The following is a 22,113-nucleotide window of genomic DNA, read 5'->3' as shown; positions in this document are numbered from 1 at the left end:
GACGCTCGTTCTGAGCCTCCGTCTGGGAGCGAGACAAGTTGCCGCCTGCGGTAGAGCGCACGGCAACGGGCCTAGGTCTGACCTGCGCTGCGTCTTTGAGTCCGGCGCAGCGGAAGCCTGCCTGCCGCCCTCCAGCTGCCGCCTGATTTCCTTCATTATTCTCTCTTCCTCCCGCAAGATCTCAAGTTTCTTCCGCTCGAATCCTAATTCGAGCCGCTGCATTTCAATTTCAAGTGTATCTGTAACAGCATGCTGAAAACTAGATCTTGCTGCCGCATGCATCTTGAGATATTAAACGCCTACACCCTCAAATCTCTAACACAAACCAAGCCAACCTCGACCAGACGCGAGAAATCCCACTCACCCGGCACGAGCGTCACTGCAGGTTGTAGCCCAGAGCCCGGATGTCACGCCTTGGCTGGTCGTCTTCGAAGGTGGCTTGCACAGCCGTCCCTTGGCTGCTGCTGCCGCCTGAGGTCTTCTTGCTTGCTTTTGGAAGGCTGCTGAATCCTGTCGGCTGCGCCAGTAAATTCAAAGATGGCTCTTTGCGTTTCTTCAGAGGGGCACAGGACCTCTCCAAACGTGAATTCGACGAGGTTGAAGGAGCAGACGATGATTGATGCCAGATGGTGAAGACAAAGAGAAAATATATTTACAGGAGTTACAAGGGCAAACTGCGTTACAAGTTGAGCCACACAGACAGTCAAGCTGTAACTGACAAAGACCAGAAAAACACTCTCTACAAGCCCTTACTCATCGATGCGAGGTTACAATCTAGGGTTGTAGAATTACGTGCCACTGCACAGAATCTCTATCTCAACTAGACAGGACTGCCCTCCAGTGATTTTACATGCAATTTTTATAGCTTTTTCAAACAAAGAAGTTAGGGCGGGCATATTTCGAGGCCCGCCCTAAGCTTCGTTAACCAATAAAGGTGTTAGCCACAGCCCCTAAAGGTTGGACCCAACTCCGAGCCCGGGGCTTGGCTAAAAAAAAAAAAAGAAATGCATACAGAAAACATTCTGAAAACCCCCCTCCAGGGGGGGGGGGGGGGGGGGGGGGGAGTTCTTGCCCTTATTGCTTGATGCTTTCCCCTTCCCTGCCGCACCCGCGCGTCGCCTCTCGAAGGATGAAACTTTTTTTTTTTTTTTTTTCGGCTAATTGGCGGGACCACTAATTGATTGGCTCGCCGCAGGAATGTCAGACGGCAGATCGGTGCCATCGAGAATGCCAAAAAAAAAAAAGAAAAAAGGGGGCCCATCGCGGAATGCGAGGTGGTACGCGGGTAGGGGGGAGCTTTGAGCTTCACTGAAAGCGCTCCATGTAGACCGGAGGCCCTCAGTGACCGCAAGCTAAGGAAAAAAAAGTGTACGCGTTGATGAAGCGCGACCTTACAGGTGATTTGGCGGGTGACGTGTAGCACGAAGTGCTCGCGGCTTCTAGAATTGCCCAGCCGCGCACCGCTAGGTCAAGGTCGCGAGAGAGGAGGACCTGGGCCGTGCGCTGGAATGCGATCGGGAGCGCGCGTGCACACGAGAGACTTCCAGAGAGTCCACACTTTCTCTTTCGGCGGCGAAAGCGCCCGGCACTAGCTGCAGCAGCCTTACACGCCCCACCATAAGAAGATTGCTGGTCTTTTTTGTCCAGCCAATCTGATCACAAACTCAAGGCCGTGACTCGTCGGCTGTACATCTGAAGTTCACATGGACAGTTCTAATGTACTGTCGATTTCCAACGTGCACTGCTTTTGCGGCAAGTCCAATATCTTGCAGTTTTCACAGTCTGATGAACAATGACTTTGGGCTGTTCGGAAATCATCCAAGCACACAATCGCAAACATATGCATACAGGTGAGCGGGAACGTTCACGCCCACCAGCGTGCGCAACTCAGGCTTACATAATGGACTAATCTTGCCAACTAGAATTCGGGAGACGGGAAAGCGCTTTGGTGTTTCCATTTGACGACCCCTTTCTGTGGCTGACTGTGACATTATATTGCTGCAACGCCAGTGCCCACCTGGCGAGTTTGGCGCCATGTGCCGTACTCGGGGTCAGATAGGAAAGAGGGTTATGGTCTGACACTACGTGAACCTGCACTCCAAATACCCAGTGCTTGAATTTTCCTACTGACCAAATAATTGCAAATGCTTCTTGTTCTATTGTGGACCAACGTGCCTGAGTTGGGGTGAAGCGGTGGCTGGCAAATGCGATAGGCTTCTCCCAGCCATCTTTTCCGATTTGCGCGAGACAAGCGCGAGTTGCGATTTCGCAGGCATCTGTAAAAAGCCAGAACGGCTGTTCTAGGTTTGGCGTGCTCAGAGACGTCGCATGGCAAAGTGAATTTTTCAAGCGCTCCAACGCCCACTGTGCCTCGGCCGACCATGGAATCCAGTTGGTTACTCCCCGCTTCGTCAAGGCTGTTAACGGCGCTGCTACCTCTGCGTAGTTTTTTACGTACTCGCGGTAGTAGCCGCAGAGCCCAAGGAGACTGCAGAGCTGTTTTTTGGTGGTTGGTGGCATGACATCTCTAATCGCTGCTAACTTTTCTGGGTCCGGCGAATGCGTTCCACCACCTACAACATGTCCGAGGTATTTAATGTGACTTCGCGCAATTTGGCATTTCTTCGCGCTCACCCGAAACCCTGCCTCGCGGTAATAGGTGGAGAACTGCATCTTGGTGTTTCAAATGGTCGTGCCATGTCGCGGAGAATATGGCTATATCGTCTAGGTATGCCGTGGTGTAATCTTGGTGTTTTACCCAGCATGGTGTTCATGATCCTTTGAAACGATTCCGCTGCATTCTTCAAGCCGAATGGCATGACGCGCCAGGCATATTGACCGTCATGCATGACAAAAGCAGTCATATGCTGACTCTCTGGGGCCATAGGTACTTGCCAGTACCAACGACGTAAGTCTACCAGCGTGATGAACTTACATGTCCGACTTTCAGTATTAAGTTCTTGTGGGTGCGCCATAGGAAATGCATCGGTGCGTGTAGGCGCATTCAAAGTGCGATAATCTATGCAGAGGCGCACTGACCCGTCTTTCTTCCCGACGCATACGACGAGGTGTGCGTACTCGCTCTCGATGGGGTAAATCAGTCCCATTTCCAAGAGTTCGTTTACTTGGCAGCTGACATCGGTCTTTAGGAGCTCTGGGACTCTATACGGGAATGACCGTTTAGGTTGGTGCCCATCTTCTAGCTCGATGCGATGCTGTCCAACCTTTGCAATACCCGGCATCTCTCGAAACAGGTCCGAGTATTTGGCGAAGACAGTCCCTACCTCTTTACGCTGCTTCTCGCTTAAATGAGCTAGTTGTTCCTGAGTCAGTGGAGCAATACTTTTACCATGTGGTATGCGGGGTGTGTATTCTACTTTCCCGAACTCTGCGTCTTCATCAAAAACGACACCCACGTGTCCGGTTCTAGCGTAATACGGTTGGAGGCGATTTGCATATACAGTGGAGCTTGTACGCCCTCCGGTGTCGATCCGGTAAGAATGCTCTCTTTCGTGCGCAATAACTGTAAAGGGGCCCCGCCACTTTGGCGCCAGTTTTGTGTCACGGTCAGCGTCGAAGAGCAGTACACGGTCCCCGACGTGAAACGTTTTGTGCCGTGTCGCCTGGCTGTAAGCCTGCGCGTAGCTAACCTGCCGCGCGCTCGCTGTGAGCCTGGCCACGTCCGCGGCGATCTCGAGTTGTTCGCGTAACTGCTTCAGATATCGCGCTGGTTCCTCCCGTAAGGTCCCCGGGAATGGCACTTCACCTGTCCAGGTTCGTTGTAGAATCGAGAGTGGTCCTGTCAGGTTTCTACCGTAAAGCAACCTGAATGGTGCGACACCCGTTGTGTCATGGGGGATTTCTCTATATGCCCAAAGAACATAAGGGACCAACCTGTCCCAGTTTGTCGGGTCCTTTTGTATGACGTGGTACAGCATATATTTTAATACGCGATTCCACCTCTCCACCGTCCCATTGCTCTCGGGATGCTCTGGCGTGGAAAAGCGAGGTGAACAGCCTAGCCTAGCCACCATTTCCTGTGTGTAGTTGTGATTTGAAGTTCGTCCCTTGGTTCGAACATATCACTTCCGGAACTCCGGTACAGCTAAAGATCTCGAGCAAGGCACTGCATGTTGCCTTCACTGTTAACGATCGCAAGCACACTACCTCTGGCCAGCGGGTACAGAGGTCGACTAAGCAAAGGGCATACTTGTGTCCTCGGGCCGACGGTACCTCAAGAGGTCCAATCAGGTCGACGTTTACAATCTGGAAGGGGTGCTCACGTCTGGTGAGCGGTGTAATGGGGATTCTGTCAATTTGGCATCTATCCGACCGAATCTGGCACGCGTGACAAGTTTTACAATGCTCGGCCACGTCTGCTTCTAGTCCAGGCCAGAAGAAGCTGTTTTTATTCTGGCTTTGGTCTTCTTTGGGCCCAAGTGCCCTCCCCACAGTGACCTATGTGCCAGCGTCAGGACTTCTTTCCGCCTTTCAGCTGGCAAAACCAGCCTCTTCACCTTCGAGCCTGCGATTGTGTCCTGATGGAAGAGTAGCCCGTGAGACACAAACATTCCCCCCTTCCCTTCTTTGGCATCGGCCCACGCTTTTGTCAAGCTGTCGTCGCCAATTTGAGCCTCGCGTAATTTTACACGCTGACTCGCCGCGTCATGTGTGTCAGAGTCTTGTTCGATCAGCGTATCGGAGGTCATGTCGGGGCTTTCCTCGCACGCTGTCGCCTCAGAGTGCACATTGGACGTATTCTCTGGAATATTGTTTGAGCCCAGTTGCAGTGAGCTGGTTTACGGCCCGTGTCTCACTGCCGTGGTCCAGTTGCTGTATTAGCTCCCAGTCCTCCCGCGTGATCAAGCAATTCAGGTCCTTCAAGAGCTCGTTGGTAAGGGCGCACACTATGTGTGCTCTCTGAGGGGTCTCCACAGTTACTGTCTGACGTCTCAAGTTCATAGGTATAGTGACTAGCGCTGCATCAACCTTCTTGTCAAAGGCGCATACCAGTTTGATCCTGCCTGCAGGCTTTGCAGTATTCGCTCGGCACAGTGTCTTCCCTAACCACAGTAATCTCCGCGCCCGTGTCGACGACGGCGGTGGTGGACACACCGGCGCATTCTATCTCGACTTCTTGCGACTTAGAAGTCCGCACGCCATCATTCTCTGCTTGTGTTTTTATCTCGGCGACCAATACGTCGTCACCTTGAACTATCTCGTAAGCCTCTCTGCTTTCCTCGGTTGCTACTGCCACCCTGTTGGTTCGCGTCCCCTTTGCGGTGACGTTGTCCTTCTTGTAATTGGCGATCTGCCCAGAGGCCGGACAATTTCTAGCGATATGCCCCTCTTTGTGACATGCGAAGCAGCCCGTCCGCTTTCTGGTGCTTACTTAGCTCTCCTTGGGGCTCTCAGGCGCTGCCGACATTGGCCGCACCGCTCTTCCTTTTCCCTTAGCGTGCTCAAACGTGTCGAGGTCGCGCGCCAGCTCCTTAGGTGTAAGCCACTTTTCGTCCTCGCGCAGACGGATATACTCTAATCCCTCAGCTCTAAGGCCGCATTTTATGCGGTCTGCTATTATTAGAGAAACTATTTCTTTTCTTGTTTCCACCTTTCTGGCTCGGCGGTAATAATCAAAGTAGGTACGCGTACAGTAGGCGAACTGCATCCAAGTCTCGGCCTTCCCCTTACGTGCCTTCTCGAAACGCTCCAAGTATTGTGACGGGGTTAGCTTTAGCTCGTTGAGCACTGCGGCCTTCACCGCGTCATAGCTGTTGCATTCGTCTACCTCTAGCCCTTACAGGAGGTACCTGACCCGTTCTGTCAGTGCTGGCATGATGAGGTGAATGCGACTCTCCTTCGGCACACCATACGAAGCAAACATTTTTTCTACCTCGTCGAACCATAAAGGCACCTCCGCATCATTCGGCAGTTTGAGCCCCTTCAAGATTTTGGCGCACTCAGTGACCAAGTCTAAGCCTGATCGCGGACGCTCATCGGGGTCTTGAGCCCGTCGCGGTTTGCCTTCCACTCGCCGGTCCCTGCTGGGAATTTTGCAGCGTAGTGCGCTCGGCCGCTTCTATCTCCATCTGCTGTCTCCGAATTCCCGCTTCCGCTATTAGGGCTTCCGCTATTCGAGCCTCTGCCTCTCGTAGCTTCAGCTCGTAGTCGAGCTGCGACTGGTTCATTGTGACTGTGGCGTCTGTCGCGCCTGTCCCTGGAGCGTCAATCTGACTAGTGCCGGTCCCTCTAGTGTCAATCTGACTAGCGCCTGTCCCTGGAATGTCAATCTGACTACTTCCCCCTGCTTTCTTCTTACCTATTCTCCTCTCAGGCTACCAGTCAACACCACACACCTCCCAGCTCTAATTCCTGAGCCACGCACGCCAACGGGCGCAAGAAATCCCACTCACCGAGCAACCGTTGCTCCTCTCTGCCGTGTCGCTCCTCTCTGTAGGTGCTACTCCTTGATGTCAGTGCCTCGGACCGTCACCGCTTGCGGTCCCTAGGTCCCCTGCACACGTCCACGGCTCCGCTCCCTCGTTGAACGACCGCTGGTCTAGATGAGCGCAGGAAGACGTTGCGCTGGCTCACGATACGGGCTGGATCTTGCGCAGTGCCGGTGGTTGCCAAATCCTGTCAACTGCGCCAGTAAGGTTTTCAAAGGTTCTTATCCGACACCTCTCTTCTCCGAGGTGCAGGTGATTTGGCGGGTGACGTGTAGCACGAAGTGCAGACGATGGGCACACGGAAGACGAGGCAAGTACTGGGAAGTTCAACTTTATCAAATGTTTCAACACAGGACAGGCACACACAGAGAATAAAACTGAAGCAGCACGCTTGACACTACAAAAACATGAGCTCCAAGCTCTCTTCTCACGGCTTATCGAAGCCGGGGCTTGCCACTCTGCTCGTTCGAAGCCCAACACAAAAACCGAATGAAAACATGCAGCGCGCACTCTTATAACGTCATCCGAATGTTCGAGAGATGAGCGAGGGCACTGGGAGAGGGAGTAGGCGCTGCGGCACTGACACACTGTTGTTCCCCTCTCCACACGCTGCTCGCGGCATCTAGAATCGCCCAGCCGCGTGCCGCTAGGTCAATGTCGCGAGAGAGGAGGACCTGGGCCGTGATCGGGAGGTCATGTGCACACGAGAGACTTCCAGAGAGTTCCACACTTCCTCTTCCGGCGGCGGGCGCGCCGAAAGCGCCCGGCGCTAGTCGCAGCGGTCTTACAACTACCTTTACTAAATATTATTTCTGAGCCCCCGCAGTGGCTAAGTGGTTATGGCGTTCGGCTGCTGGCCCGAAAGATGCGGGTTCAATCCCGGCTGCGGCGGTAGAATTTCGATGGAGGTGAAATTCTAGAGGCCCGTGTACTGTGCGATGTCAGTGCACGTTAAAGAACCCCAGGCGGTTGAAATTTCCGGAGCCGTTCACTACGGCATCTCTCGTAGCCTGAGTAGCTTTGGGACGTTAAACCCCCCATAAACTAAACCAAACCAAATATTGTTACTCTGTGCTCTTTGTGTCAGGAGATATACAAATTAAAAATGAAAGTGACTGAGGTTACTTTGGAATCAATAAGACTAGTAAGGTGCAATCAGGGTTCTACAGAGGCTACCTTTACCAGATATCATTACTCTGTGCTCATTGTATCAGGAGATATGCGAAGTCTAAAATGAAAGTGACTGAGGTTATTTGGGAAAACTACCATTTCAAAGAGCAAGCCAATAGTTTCCCATCATTTCGTGTGTTAAGCTATTATAAATGCCCATTGCATGGGACTGTGGAGTTATTTTTTAATTTTTATCCTTCTTTTCACAAGAAAGTCATATGAACTTAAACACCTCTTTTTCCATTGTCATCCCCCATTTGAAGTTCATTTTATGCCTGTGCTACACGGGTATGTTGAAATGACATTCGAGTCGAACGGCATTCAAAACCTCGAATGGCATTCGGACTGGACGGACTCGCACAGTGCTACACTATTTCAAAAGCATTCGAAAGCTTCAGTATTCTGCCGCCAAGCTACAGGGGCACTGCTGCCGTCAAGTTTTGTTTTAAACAAATATAGCAGCAACAATTAATTTGTATAGTTACAGTCCGCTATAAAATTGCTACTTTTAAAAGTAATATGTCATTTCTAATAAATTTTACTATTTATTCATTACTAAACGCCTCTGTTCTAACAGAGGCCCAAGCCCATAGCCCTGCCATTTTTTGTGTGCGGTCTGTTGGCTACATTGGTCATTTCTAATAAATTTTACTATTTATTCATTACTAAACGCCTCTGTTCTAACAGAGGCCCAAGCCCATAGCCCTGCCATTTTTTGTGTGCGGTCTGTTGGCTACATTGGGCTCTATCTCCTGCGTGTATCGCAAAAAACGAAAAAGTGCAATAAACTTCACTGAATAAAAAAAAGCTCACTTAAAATGTACACACAGACGCACACGCACACAAAATAAAAAGACAAAACACAGCAAAAGCAACAGCACAAAGTGAAAAAACTGGCACCGGACCAAAATGGCTGCCTTTCTTTCCTACGATGGGTTCCAGAGTATGCAGTAAATATTTGCTTGCTAACAAAACTTCTGGAGAAGATCCGTGTAGTGTATATAAATAGTATTTAGAATTTCATCGTTTAACGAACGTATTTGCTCTTCAAAACTTATGCTGCCACCTATGGCGCGAAGACGCTGCGGTAGAGAGTAGTCGCGCTTGCGCCTCGAAGACATTCCAAAATCTCGAATGTCATGTGAGCCGAATGCCGTTCAAAAACGGCGTGTAGCAGTGCAGGTTTGGCAGTCGAGTCGAATGACATTCGTTTGGAAGGCATTCGAAACGCCCATGCAGCACAGGTATTGCTTTGAATGAACAAGACTATGGGAAAAACAAGCCCAGTCTTACAAAATTTTGGCCTCAAGCAAACACATTTCTTGTGCAATACGAAAATGGTAGTTTTCCTAACAAAAAAAGATTTGCAGAAAAACATGCAAATGAGAAAACTGGATTTAAAATTTTCATAATGCCTCACTTTGTTTGTAGTGCTCAAATCTTCAAATAAACCCCCAACTGCATAAGCGGGACTTTCCTCATCTAATTGACACTGTTTGGCAACAACGGCTTTGAGCTTCTGTCTTTTCTAGGCCACTTTTGAACTATCTAGAACTTGTGCACACGCACGTTTCAGGCACGCGTTACACAAAATTCTCTGCATAGTGTGTGCCAATAGAAAAGCCTAGCCTTTTAAATAATTTCTCAATGCATTAATGCTCGAAACAGCCAAGACTGCCGCTGTCTCCACAGGATGCAGACTCAGTCTTCAGATATCTATGCATTGAAGGACACGCTCGCATTCTGAATTTGCACCCTTGAGCTCAACGAGAGTAAGTCCATATTTGCCAGTCCCTTGAGTGTTAAGTGGATGAGCTTAGAGCACTGATGACTTGCAGGCAGCAAGGTTCCTGTTGTAATGGCACCACAAATCTTCACCACATGGACAGGCGCTTAATGTGGGGCTTAATGTCCATAAAGATTGCGAAAACACATCGCTTTTACATCTGGGACATAACTCTTGGAGAGCTATTACGCTGTTAGCTTATGGGTAACAGCTTTTGTTAATTTCTCCTTGTCTCCGAGACCTTCCTTGGCTTTCTTTGTTCCATCAATGCCGGAAAACATCCTGTCAGCTACGTAGTTGACGTAGCCCTCCTTCGTTATGTTCTAGTCGTAAATCTGTGGAAAGGGCTTGAAAGATTTTCTGTCACCGCTGCAGAGTACAGTGGTGTACCGGATCTTGTGCAAGCCCCTGTGTATCACGCCTGAAGCTTCCATTTCCATTGCATTCGATGAACTTACGAAATACTTCTTGCAGGCTTTCTAGTGGACCTGGTCCCATTACAGATGCAGTGGTTCTCCTTCTTTTGGTCCTAATCTGCATGCCTGACAATGCTTTTTACATACCGGAAAATCCAGCACAAGGCCCTTTTGCAGCTCAATTCCAGCTTCAGCTTCAAAGTTAGACATGTATAGCTACATTTTTGCCACGTTGCACTGTAGCTTAAAGGCCTGTCTAGTCACTTTTAGTGGCTCCGTTCTTTGTTCGGACAACTTGTGCTGCTTTTTTCATGACGTTGCATGTGCCATTCTGCGCAGCACAGTGAATCGTGGTGGAGATGTCTTGGTAAGTTTTGAGGTGCAATAACATTGGGGCATCTATATCTCCAAAAAAAATTGGTCATTTACACAAAATTGATGGCGCAGTTCCTGCTGGCAATGGCGAGCTGAATGGGCAACTCCAGATAACAGCCAGACCGACGAGTGGTGACGACATCAACTCGTGCACTGCATGTACCCATGAAATGGAGATTCACCCCACTACCAGTTACTTTTAACACCAGCGACTCACTCTGGCACTCGGGGCACAAAAGTGCAGTTGTCAACATTTGTATTGCCATCACATGAAAGAAGCAGTAGCCGCTCAGCCTGAATTCTCCTCTGTTGACATTGCAAGGTGCACTTTCACAGGGGGACTTGAGAGATCCAGATGTGTGGCCTTCCATTCAAAGGCATTGAGGGTGCCATCACCATCTTCTATTGTAGGTGGGGCCCACTCAGGCAATGAAACGCCTTTATCAAAGTCCACTAATACCTCTGTCACACAGCATTTTTCGAAGGCCTTTCCAGCAAAGGGCACCTTCTTTCACCAAAGGAGAGAAAGCTTAAAGGAGCAGCGATGCTGCTACAGGGTGCAGCCCAAAGGTGAAACAGTCGTTGAGGCTTAGCACTCGCTGCTGTGCTCGAACCGGCTGAAGTGAGTGTTTTAAAATTAAAGTGTGGAATTCTGTTCATTCGTTGAGCTCAGACAACTTTTTTTCAATCTAATTGCTTGCTTGAAAGAACTGCAATAGCTGCTCTCATCAGCAGCAGCAGGTTTTGTGTATTGCTTTGACCACCAGGTGCACTCGGGGTTGCTGCAACACTTTACTCTCTTAAAATCTGGGCACAAAATATAAACACCATACAAAAAGCAAAGCCAGACACACCTTTTGTATTCTTAAAAGATGTTTTCAAACATTGTTGGCTGCATCTACATTTTTTTCATTGGTTTTGCTTTTTGACGTTGGATGGCACTGCCATCGCAAGCTCTCAAAGGCCGCGCCTTTGGGCTCCAAAGGTCTCGGACGGGCGCCTTCGCCTCCAAGGCCCTTAGCGGCAAAGGCGCAACATTTTTACCGTGTAGCTGCGCACCTTACGCCTTTGGATATAAGGACCCTTTTCTCAAAGGTCTTTGTGGCGCCCGTGTGACAGGGGTATAAAAGTGCTGCTGTCGTGCTTGAAGGGCTGAATGCACACAAACGTGCAGAGGACATGCCTTGCACTGCATCGGCCCTGTGGATCTCGAAGTGCATTGATAATCGCTTTGTTCCTTGAGGACATCTTCCAGGAGGAAGCGTACGGGCACTACAGGAAGCGCAAACAGACTAAGCATATCGATATAGCTAAACGTGGGCTGGCATGCCCGGCCTCCGGACGCGTGAAGTAGGGTTTGAAAAGTCACTTGTGGGTTTTGCACCAACCATGGACCAAGTTCCGTTTTTCCAGCCAGTGGACAGTTTCCATTTGTAAAATTTGAAATTCCTTTATCACACTCTGGGCACACTTTATCGAAAGCTCAGTGGAATGAACACACCTGTTTAAAAGAGCAATAAGCAATGTTTCTAATGTTCATACATGCTCTGCGCTATATACCTGTTTCTAATCCCACCAGAAAGCTTTGAAAATAATATTCTCGGTTGGTTCACAGTGCTGAAGTGGCACGCATCCCTTACAGCCACTCAAACATGTGCATTTCTCTTGTTAGGAGACAGATTCAAGCGAAACTTTCTGAATACTTTCTTGTATAATGCTGGAATCGAAAAACACGAGAATCTGAATACAGGTATTTTAGTCAAAATTTGTTGTTTTTTTGCTTCTTGTCCCCCATAAATAGTTCCAGGTGGAGCCACAACCGTCGGCTGATCCTAAGTGGGGATGTGCCAAGTGTAATTTGACCGCAAATGGTTCCAGCAGTGACCCATGCTGAGGGCACTTTATTTCATGTTACAGCAAGCTCAAAACTAGAAAGAGAACTTTTGCAGGACATCTGTTCCTATTTTTGACTCGCTCATGCTCTGATTGCATGACCTCAGTGACCAACTAGTGTTATTCGCTTAGAAGACATAATCAGATTGTGCTCAGTAGCTGCTTGGCTGGTTCTAGCAAGAAATACACGTGGTGCAACTTGGCTTTACTAATCTCAGCTGCCACCGAAGCCCAGATGGCCCTTGACTGTTCTAAACTGGATATGCAGCAGTTCAGCTCGTACAATACTGATTCCAGCTGGAGTTGCCTAATGCCTGGTAATTTCCTTGTTGGCACCAGCTAGACGTACTTAACCCTTTAAAGGCTTTAGATGAGCTCACTTTGTTTGCAGGAAAAATCAATACTTTGGCTTTTGACGGACAAGCCCCGTCAAGTACATTTTGGAGCTCTTAGCAGGGTTTTTGATGAATTGAGCGTGTAGAACTGTTTCGTAGTTACCATTGGATGCAACAGACGGTGGTACCCGTTCTGGGGCACACCTATATGTACCTGTCAAACCGGGACTGCTGTAGAAGAAGCAGTGTGATGAGAACCAGGAAATGGTAGGAAGGTGGCGTTATCCCAGCACTCCATGTGTGCAGTAACATGCTTTGAGCACACAGCTGAAAAGTTGGGTTGGCAGGCTAGGATCTTTATCATTCAGTCATGAAGGGTCACCTCGAAGTTTTAGGGGCATTATGAAGAACAAAAACTGCAAAAAGATGCGGGGCAGAGGCAGGACTGTTCACCAGTCTTCCAGTTATTCTATACCTTACCCGTGGTGTTTGTAATATGGCCAATAAAGCTTGTTTACTACATTTAGGCACTCCCTGTCACGGTGTGCAAGCTTCAAAAGGGCTGGCCTAGTGGCTTGAGAGTCTGCCTTGTGTTCGATCCCCACTGCGGCAAGGTACCCATTGGTTGCCAATGGGTACAAGCTTTCCGTGGCCTGGTGCTTGTCTTCTCTAGGCTGAAATGCTCGAAAATGGCTCTTTTACTCCAAGTAGACGAGAAAAACCTTGTCATCATCAGGTAGAGTTTCTAGCTCAGAGCCTTAAAATTTGAGCACTATTTTGGTATTATTTTTGGTCAGTAGGATTTAACTTAACTGATCTGCAACTGGTTCAAGGTAGAAGTGCTTAACGATCTTCTACTGCAAGTAATGCATATTATGAATTGCTTCCTACGCAATTACTTTCTAAATGACACCAGGCTGGAACCAGCTGCTTACTCTTTCATTCAAGAGGGACTAGTTGGTTCCTAGTTGTGACTGGCAGGTTTATGGTGGGAACTGACTAAAACCAATCGTAATTCTCAGTTGACAATTTTCAGTGGGTTATTTTGCGGCCAGCATTTCAAAGTGCCAAAACACTTTGTTACTCTATAACTTCAGTTGTAACAAAGCTATATTCTCTGTCATCAAAAGTAGTGACAGCAATTGCAAGGAACCTCATTTTTAGAGCGAAAGCTCTTGTCTGGACGTTCAGAGCTTAGCAAAATTGTTGCTTGCGTGTATGTGCCTAACGCGAGCGCTCTTCGTCGTCTTCTATGCAACACTGCATAGCATGAGCGCTCAATCCTGCGGCACTGCCTGCTCATTGTCGTCTACTACGCAGCACTAATCCAGTGGTTCTGACCTGAGGAAAGTCTTCTCTTGCATGTCTGCTAAAAAAAGACAAAATGTGTGCCTCAGTTCAGTCATTCATGCATGTAAAATCAGTGAAAACAGTCTTTGCACACAAAAAAAAAAAGCCTGTGCTTTCGCACTGAATCGAATGTTATCATTTTTTTACTTGCAGGATTGACATGCTGGTGGCTCATAGCAGTGCCATCTACCCAACCCTGAATGTCATGACAAGGCCAGGTATGCCCCAGGTGAATGCTGTGGCCCTGCTGGCACCAGCAGGGCATCAGCTAGTCAGGTATGTGTCAGTCGCTGCTCCATGGTTGCATATTTCAGCGTGCTGTATGGCTAAGGTGGAGATTCTACATAGCTGAATATATAGAGCAGTAGCCTTGATGATAAAGTGTACACTGCTTGGATGAAACAAAGAATACCCGAAATTCAGTCCTGGTTGAAGTGTCTATTTGAACTGTAATGCGACATTAGTGTTAGCATTCCCTGCATAATTGCAGAGATGTTCCTGTCACTAATTTTACCAGAATGTAGACTTTACTTTCAAGTGTGAATTGTGCTTAATGCAGCATTCCCATATTTTGGGGAGTAACCTTGGTCCGTATTCAGAGTTACTGTCATAATCGAAACCGTCACAATTGGCCACAGCGGCCACACCTGATTGGTCAAAACACCGGAAGTGGATGTGGTGGTTTGGATGCAGCAAGAACGCTCAAAGAAACGAGATGGTGACGTCACACACATAGTGTAAGGTCCATAGCAGGTGCTTAAGGACCACAATGAAATAACAGCCAACATGGTGGTTCGCTCTAAAGCGGAGCCTCTCGCTTCGGAGTGAACTCGCCTGTGTTACTGCATTTTTTGGCACGTGAACTGGCTATAAATTGGGTGCGGAGCATTCTTTTTGTATTTTCTTGCCTTTGGCAAATTGGATGGGCGATAAATGTGGCCTGTTTTTTATTTCGTTGGATGATTCAGTAGCTCCTAGACCTAATGAGCACCGGTTTGTTGCAGAAATTGTTGACTTCATCCAAACCAGATGGTGCCATTATCAGCAGAGTTATCATCTCATCTGCTTTTGCGTATGTTAAATGATGTAACATAAAGCGTACTGAAAACCTAGAGATCAAAGCTAGCTGCTCTGTCCTGCACAAATGGCAGAGGAAACGACCATAGCACTGGCATTATCAGGAACAGAGGAAAAAATAAGAAGTGACTCCAAGTCTGTAGTCAGTAATTATATCAAATAAAGAATCTCAAAGGAAGCAAACAGTATACTAAATCTAAGAGGTACGGACAGAGAGATTCAAATTATATGTTCACCAGCCCACTCCCTGCTACAGGGAAATGAAGGCGCTCACGAGCTTGCCCGTGGTCTGACCTTCCGGGTGAGCCCGGGCCCCTCACGTGATAGCTGCCAGGACCGACTACTTAGATACAGAGGTATCACACAGCACTACAAACTACGTCAAATGGTATACCAGCCGTCTGATAGATCACTAAACAAAGAGCAAGAGAGTATCTGGAGACTCCTACAAACAAGAAGATACTCCAACCCCCTGCTCACAAGTAGTGGGCGGTACCCAGGACAATATGAGGACGCATGTAAAAAGTGTAGGAACACAGCAAACGAGGTTCACATGGTGTGGACGTGCACAAACAAAGCAAACACGTAATGAAGAAAGAACAGGGGCCTCCTGGGCGAGACTGATGCTTATCTTGAACTCAACTACTTCAGTCATAATGTCCCGCAAAATGCTTGCGTTTACTGCGTGCAAACGTGCATTGGCTATTCCAGAACTTTCTATCAGCTGTTGAAGCTGTGGGGTTTTCCATTGGCGGTGTGTTAAGTAAGTGGCACTTTGCCCGCATAACGCAGGTTCGAGCCAAAGCAAGCACAGCCATCATTCACCAAAGAAAGGAAGGCGCAGTTAATAGAGAGCGCAAGTGTTTATTGAACTGCATTGCAGAACAGTGCACAAATCCCCAGACCTCAGTACAACCCATAGACCTGCCGTAAGCGGGTCCTCGAAGCCGTGCACTCAAAGCAAAGACCATACACGCGTGGCAGCATAGCTAAGGACAGTCACAAGGGTTAAATTGCGCGCACCACAATACAAGGGAAGATGAGGGACGCGCTGAGCCCATCTTGACAATGCAGGTCACGTGTCAATGGCACATAGCATGTCACCACCAGCAATGGCTGGCGATGACAAAGAACCAGCCATGTCAGGCCCTCCCCGAATGTGGAGTGTCAGCGCTGCACCGGCATGCGACAGTACTCCTTTTGTGCCTGGACTCAAGCATACATACTAGGTGCGCACGCTAAACCGCCCGTGTTCTCGGCCTGCCTGCAAAGCCCAGGGCACCAGGAGGCAAACTCTGCGCACCTTTCTGCTGCTCGAGTTGGTCGGTCCATTCCTTTCCCGCTCGCGGCCTCTCGCCAAAACAACGCCCCCCCAAATGTCGCTTTGAGTGACCCATTGGGGACACGAGGTCGAAGCAGGAAAAACGGAAAAGAGGGTGATTTACAGTGGTTCTCGAAAGAGCTTCCCTTCTGAAAGGAGGACAAGCAGCACGGCCGCCTGCGTTCCGCTCACGGACACCTTGCGGGGGCTCTCTCTGACAAGGTAAATGGCAGCAGCGGATGCGCATTTGGATTGCTCAAGAAGCCCGATCCTCACAAAGCTTCCTGCATCATGATCACGTGCAGTGTCTGGCATCGTATAACCGCTCATCTTGTGCACCGATGGTCAGTCGCCAGCGACGCACCACTACACCGACGCGTTGGACATGCCACACGTGGTTTTCGGTGTCGCTAATGGTTCTCGATAGCCACAGTGGGGTGGCTTTGCATTGAGCTCGCGGGTTAGTTGGCAAGTTAGTTTTGAGCCATCAATGGGCATGCGTGCACTTTGCACCTTGGCGAACCTCTGAAAACTTCATCTGCGAAGTCCCAAAGCATACAGCATATATAGAGAGAGACACAGAAAGAAGTTTTTTAGCTCGTCTCTTTTATTTATTTGCTGCAGAAAAATGGTAAACCTAACAACTACATCTTGCGGTTCTTGCAGTGCCTGCAAAAAAAAAAAGGAATGAAAACCGTAAATTACCGTCTGTACAACAATTCAATCACAGCAGCAACTTACGTTCAGCGATGTTGCAGGTGGCAAGTTGTCACGGCTTCTTGATGTTTCAGCATGGCAGCAAGCGCACATTGTGCAGCAAGTGAGTGCACACCAGAAATCTTCTTCTCCGCTCCTTTTTTCCCCTCAAGATAAATGTAAAATCCTGTGTTGTGCGGACAAGCTAGCTGCCTTTTATTTACCATCAGTGATCGTCAGCTGCAGCAGCCGCCTTCTCTCCCGGTATTTTCAAAGGAACTAGAAAAGATTATAAACTGTCACATTGAAAGTTTCTCAAGAAAACACAACTTGATAACAAATTACCAGTCTGGTTTTCGAAAACATCGCCCGATTGAAAACGCATTTTTATTGCAGAAGGAGATAATACTAGACAATTTCGAAAAAAAAAACATGATATTAGGACTATACGTAAATTTTAGCAAGGCATTTGATCGTGTTAATCGCTCAGTATATTTAGAAAAATTGCAGCACTACGGTTTCAGAGGTATTACGCAGAAACTAGTTCGGTCTTATCTAGATGGTCGGCGTCAATATGGTGAGGTAAATCAAAATAAATCACGCCTATAAGTAATTCAATCAGGTGTTCCATAAGGAAGCATTTTAGGAGCCATTCCTTTTTTTTTTTTTACATCAATGAAATTTTAGAGATTTACAAAGACTGTAAATTTGTAATTTATGCCGATGATTCCACAGTATTTATTGCAAGGGAAAATTTGAAGAAAATTATAGCAGATGCTAGCTTATTTTGTCACATACTGCAAGAATGGTGCCGAAAAATACTTTGATGCTAACTGAATCTAAAACCAAATCTATTTTGTTTTGTACACTCGGAACCTTGCCTTTTATACCTACGAACATCGCTCTGGGCCCATACACATTTGGAAAAATACGTGAAAATTCTTGGTGTATTATTTTTTTATTATATGTCTTGGAACGAACATGTTAATTATTTATCAAACAAATTAAGCAAGATTGTAGGACTGTTAATTAGAAACTGCCATGATCTCCCACATTTCATGAGAAAATTCATAAATGACGCACTTTTCAACTCGCAATTACGGTACTGCGCATTAGTTTGGGGACCAAGTCGAATATAATTAAACAAACCTTGATCCAAAAGAGGGCTATCCGCATGACTGAAAATGCTACACTCCTAGAACATACAGAGCCGCTTTTCTTCAAGCATAATATACTCAAAGTGGAATACATGTACGAATACAACCTTTTAAGAATTCACAAGACTGCAGTAGTAGTAAATCTGACACGCTCCTAAACTTAGCATATCTGGTGAAAACTACGAACACATATCTGTTCAGGTAGCAGTCACCATGGCTTCTTCCTTTCTCCCGTACAATGTACGGAAAACAAAGAGTAAAACTTGTGCTACCGTATACACAAAACTGCCTTGAAACTTAACAGATAGACATTCTGACAATGCAATACACAAGTGTTTTCGAAATGTTCTTATGAACTGTACTGTTGAAGTTTTTCGAATTGATTTTGCAATCTTGGTTCACTTTGGCTATATTGTTTACTCACATTTTTAATATCAATGCTTTTTAAAAGGTTTTACTGACAGACTGCTTACCTGTTTACAATGAACTGCCTGCGCTGTATATGTGACTGCTCTACAGGTGGCTGGAGCCTCGCCAAGCTGTAAACAAAGCAGCTTTTTTCTTGTCCAAAACAAAAAGCTCTTGATTGATTGATTGATTGATTGATTGATGAGATTAATTTATTTATTTATTTATTTGCAATGCGTGCATTTTCCTTTTCCAGTATACCTTCGGCCTTTACGATGCAGAAGAGAGTATCAGCTATCATTTCTACTTATTAAGGTCCACTGGCTAAATGAGGCGGTTTTTGATTACTCTTTTACAGTGGAATCCGATGCGCAACTAAAATTATGGCTGAATTTTTCTTGTGTCACGTTGGTCGCGTTCCATTTCTCAACAAAGAGCAATAGCACCGCTGGATGTTTCGCTGCGGCAACTGCAGCACAGTAACATCCTACCACCACTCACAGTTGCAACTGAACTGACGTCCGCTTCTGGCGTTTTGACCAATCAGATGAGGCTGATCATGATGGCTTCAGTTGTTACACAGACTCGGACTTTAATGAGAGACTGAAGTAAGCTGCACAACTTAAACCTTCAAGGTCATAATGCGGGGAAGACCTTTGAGTTGGCACCTTGCATCCTGCAGAATAGAAGCACCTTGCGCAGACAGTGAAAAATGCAGCTTTGCTTGGAGCGTTTGATTTAACATCGCTAAGTTTCTTTGCTGCTTACAGGCCATTCTAGATGGTGCTAAGTTACCAACAGGAACATTTCATGCTTATTGCTGCTTTCAGCAACAGGATAAGCAAAATTTAATTATTCAGTTAGTGGATTCTCATGTTTTAAAGGTCTGCTTTTGTTCTGGGCTCCAGATTAATTTCAGCCACTTGGTTACTATAGTATGCGTCAAAATCCTGGTCATGAGTGTTTTGGCATTTCATGATTTCACGTCCATTGAACTACAGCTACCATGATCAAGACTGAACATATTTAATCGTGTTCAGTGGCACAATGTTGTGCCCTGTGATTTATTGTGGTTGGCTAGCCCGCATTTCTTATTCGTGAAGTGTTTTTGATTTGTTCACTCATACTAGAGCACTGCATGGCCCCAGGCCTGCTTGAAAGCCTGGAAAGGTTGGGAGCTCGAAACGACCACTAGTTACATTTGACACATCACACTTAACAGCAACTTCCTGTATGTTTCCATTGCTTGTCTATATCACTTGAGCATACAGCATGCGGCAATTTCAGATGTGTAAAATTCCAGTCCTGTCTTAGTTTTGAAGGTGTGCAGGAATGCAAGTTGCACCTCTTTGCAGTTTGTCATTGTCAGTTGGTATATACTATGCCCTTTCTTTTCTTTGTTTTGTTGTGTTCATGATCTCAGTAAGTGTTCTAAATACAGTAAAGCCTCGTTGATTCGTTATTTAAGAAACTGCGGGGGAAAACATATTAAATGGGAAAACGTACGATCCAAACAGACTAATTTTGAGAAATGTAACTGTTGTATAAAGTACAAAGACATTTATGACAGTTTCACTTCATAAAAATGAAGATGAGCAGTTCTTGACACATGATCTCAACAGATCCTTTTCTAGTGCTCGCAGAATTCAGTCCGCATTCACACTGTCTTAAGCGCGGCAGGAACTTCATAACACATCGGCCCGCCGACAGCAGTGATGAAATTAACTAAAATATCTTCCTTGTCATTTTTAGATGCTTCGCCCTTTTGCACCGAAGTATTGCGGGAAGCCACCGCAGCGGCTGATTGCCGCAGCATTTTTAAGCGCATCGCTGTAGTTCGTTGATGCTTCGCCCCCTTACCCTTATGCGCCCGCGAAGAAACCTCGGTGTTTCTCCTCATCGTGTTGCGCCCCCTACAAGAGGGGCTGTCTCGAATGCTAGCACGCCGTTTTTATTTTTCATGGTGGTGGTGGCGGCCATAATGGCGGTGGTGGCAGAGGTGATGCTTCGCCTCCTTGCATCTAGGCACTGCAGAGAAGCAACCGCGGTGGTGACGTGAATTTCAGCTTTTCATGTCGCATGCCCTCACGTTCAGCCCACTTGTATGTTTTTAACACACGCGGTTGGTCAGTAAATGGATTTTCACCAGCATCATCATCAGCCTGACTACGCCCACTGCAGGGCAAAGGCCTCTCCCATGTCTCTCCAATTAACCCTGTCCTTTGCCAGCTGCGTCCACCGTATCCCCGCAAACATCTTAATCTCATCCGCCCACCTAACTTGTCGCTGCCCCCTGCTACGCTAGCCTTCTCTTGGAATCCACTCTGCTACCCTTAAGGACCAGCGGTTATCTTGCCTTCGCATTACACGCCCTGCCAAAGCTCATTTTCTTTCTCTTAATTTCGACTAGGATGTCATTAACCCACGTTTGTTCCCTCGCTGACTCTGCCCACTTCCGGTCTCTTAACATTACACCTATCATATTTCTTTCCATAGCTGGCTGCGTTGCCCTTAAGCTGAACCCTTTTCGTTAGACTCCACGTTTCTGCCCCGTAGTTGAGTGCCGGGAAGATACAGCTGTTGCCTACTTTCCTCTTGAAGGATATTGGTAAACTGCCATTCATGATCTGAGAGAACCTGCCATATGCGCTCCACCCCAATCTTATTCTTCTAGTTATTGCCCTCTCATGATCCGGATCAGCGGTCGCTACCTGCCCTAAGTAGACGTATTCCCTTACCACTTCCAGCACCTCGCTACCAATTGTGAACTGCTGTTCCCTTGCGAGACTGTTGAACGTTACTTTGGTTTTCTGCATGTTAATTTTTAGACCCACCGTTCTGCTCTTCCTGTCTAACTCATTGATCATGCTTTGCAGTTTATCTCCAGAGTGACTTAGCAAGGCACTGTCATCGGTGAATTGCATATTGCTTAGGTATTATTCATTAACTCTAATTCCGAGTTGTTCCCAATCCAGGCCTCGGAACACCTCCTGCAAACAGGCAGTGAATAGCATTGGCGAGATTGTCTCCCTGCCTGACACCCTTCCTTATTGGAATTTTATTGCTGACTTTATGGAAGACAGTGGTACTAGTTGTGCAGTCATATCTTCCAGTATTTTCATATAAGGCTCTTCTGCACCCAGACTCCGCAATGCCTGCATGACTGCTGAGGTTTCCAGGGAGTCAAATGCTTTCTCGTAATCAATGAAAGCTATATATAGGGGTTGGTTATATTCTGCGCGTTTCTCTATCACCTGATTGGTAGTGTGAAAATGGTCTATTGTCGAGTATCCTGTACGAAAGCCTGCCTGATCATTTGGTTGATTGAAGTTTAAGGTTGTCCTGATTCTATTAGCGATCACGTTAGTAAACTATACCTTGTACGCAACAGACAGTAAGCTGATCGGTCTGTAATTTTTCAAGTCGTTGACATCTTCTTTCTTATGAATTAAGATAATGTTAGTGTTTTTCAAGCTTTTGGTACGCTTGAGGCCATAAGTCATTGCATATACAGGGTGGCTAGTTTTTCTAGCGAATCTCCCCTCCCTCCTTCAACAGATCTGCTGTTACCTGATCCTCACCAGCTGCTTTCCTTCCTTGCATTGCTCCTAAGGCTTTCTTTGCCCATCGCTGTGCTCTACTGCCTCTCTCATTAACATTCTGATTACACTGGCTACTGT

The 22,113-nt window shown here is 47.2% G+C and overlaps 1 protein-coding gene across 2 annotated transcripts in view; it reads left to right on the top strand.

The window, feature by feature from the left end:
- Window positions 1-22,113, top strand: part of LOC144129435 (uncharacterized) — a 72,759-nt gene that overhangs the window by 37,727 nt on the left and 12,919 nt on the right. For both annotated transcript variants that reach the window (XM_077663605.1, XM_077663606.1), the window contains exon 6: window positions 13,928-14,050. In XM_077663605.1, coding sequence (XP_077519731.1) covers window positions 13,928-14,050 — 123 coding nt within the window. The remainder of the gene's footprint in view (window positions 1-13,927; window positions 14,051-22,113) is intronic.

The sequence above is a fragment of the Amblyomma americanum genome, chromosome 4 (genome assembly GCF_052857255.1).
Source record: "Amblyomma americanum isolate KBUSLIRL-KWMA chromosome 4, ASM5285725v1, whole genome shotgun sequence".
NCBI classification, from domain to species: Eukaryota; Metazoa; Arthropoda; class Arachnida; order Ixodida; family Ixodidae; genus Amblyomma; species Amblyomma americanum.
This window is presented reverse-complemented; position numbering and strand designations above follow the sequence as displayed.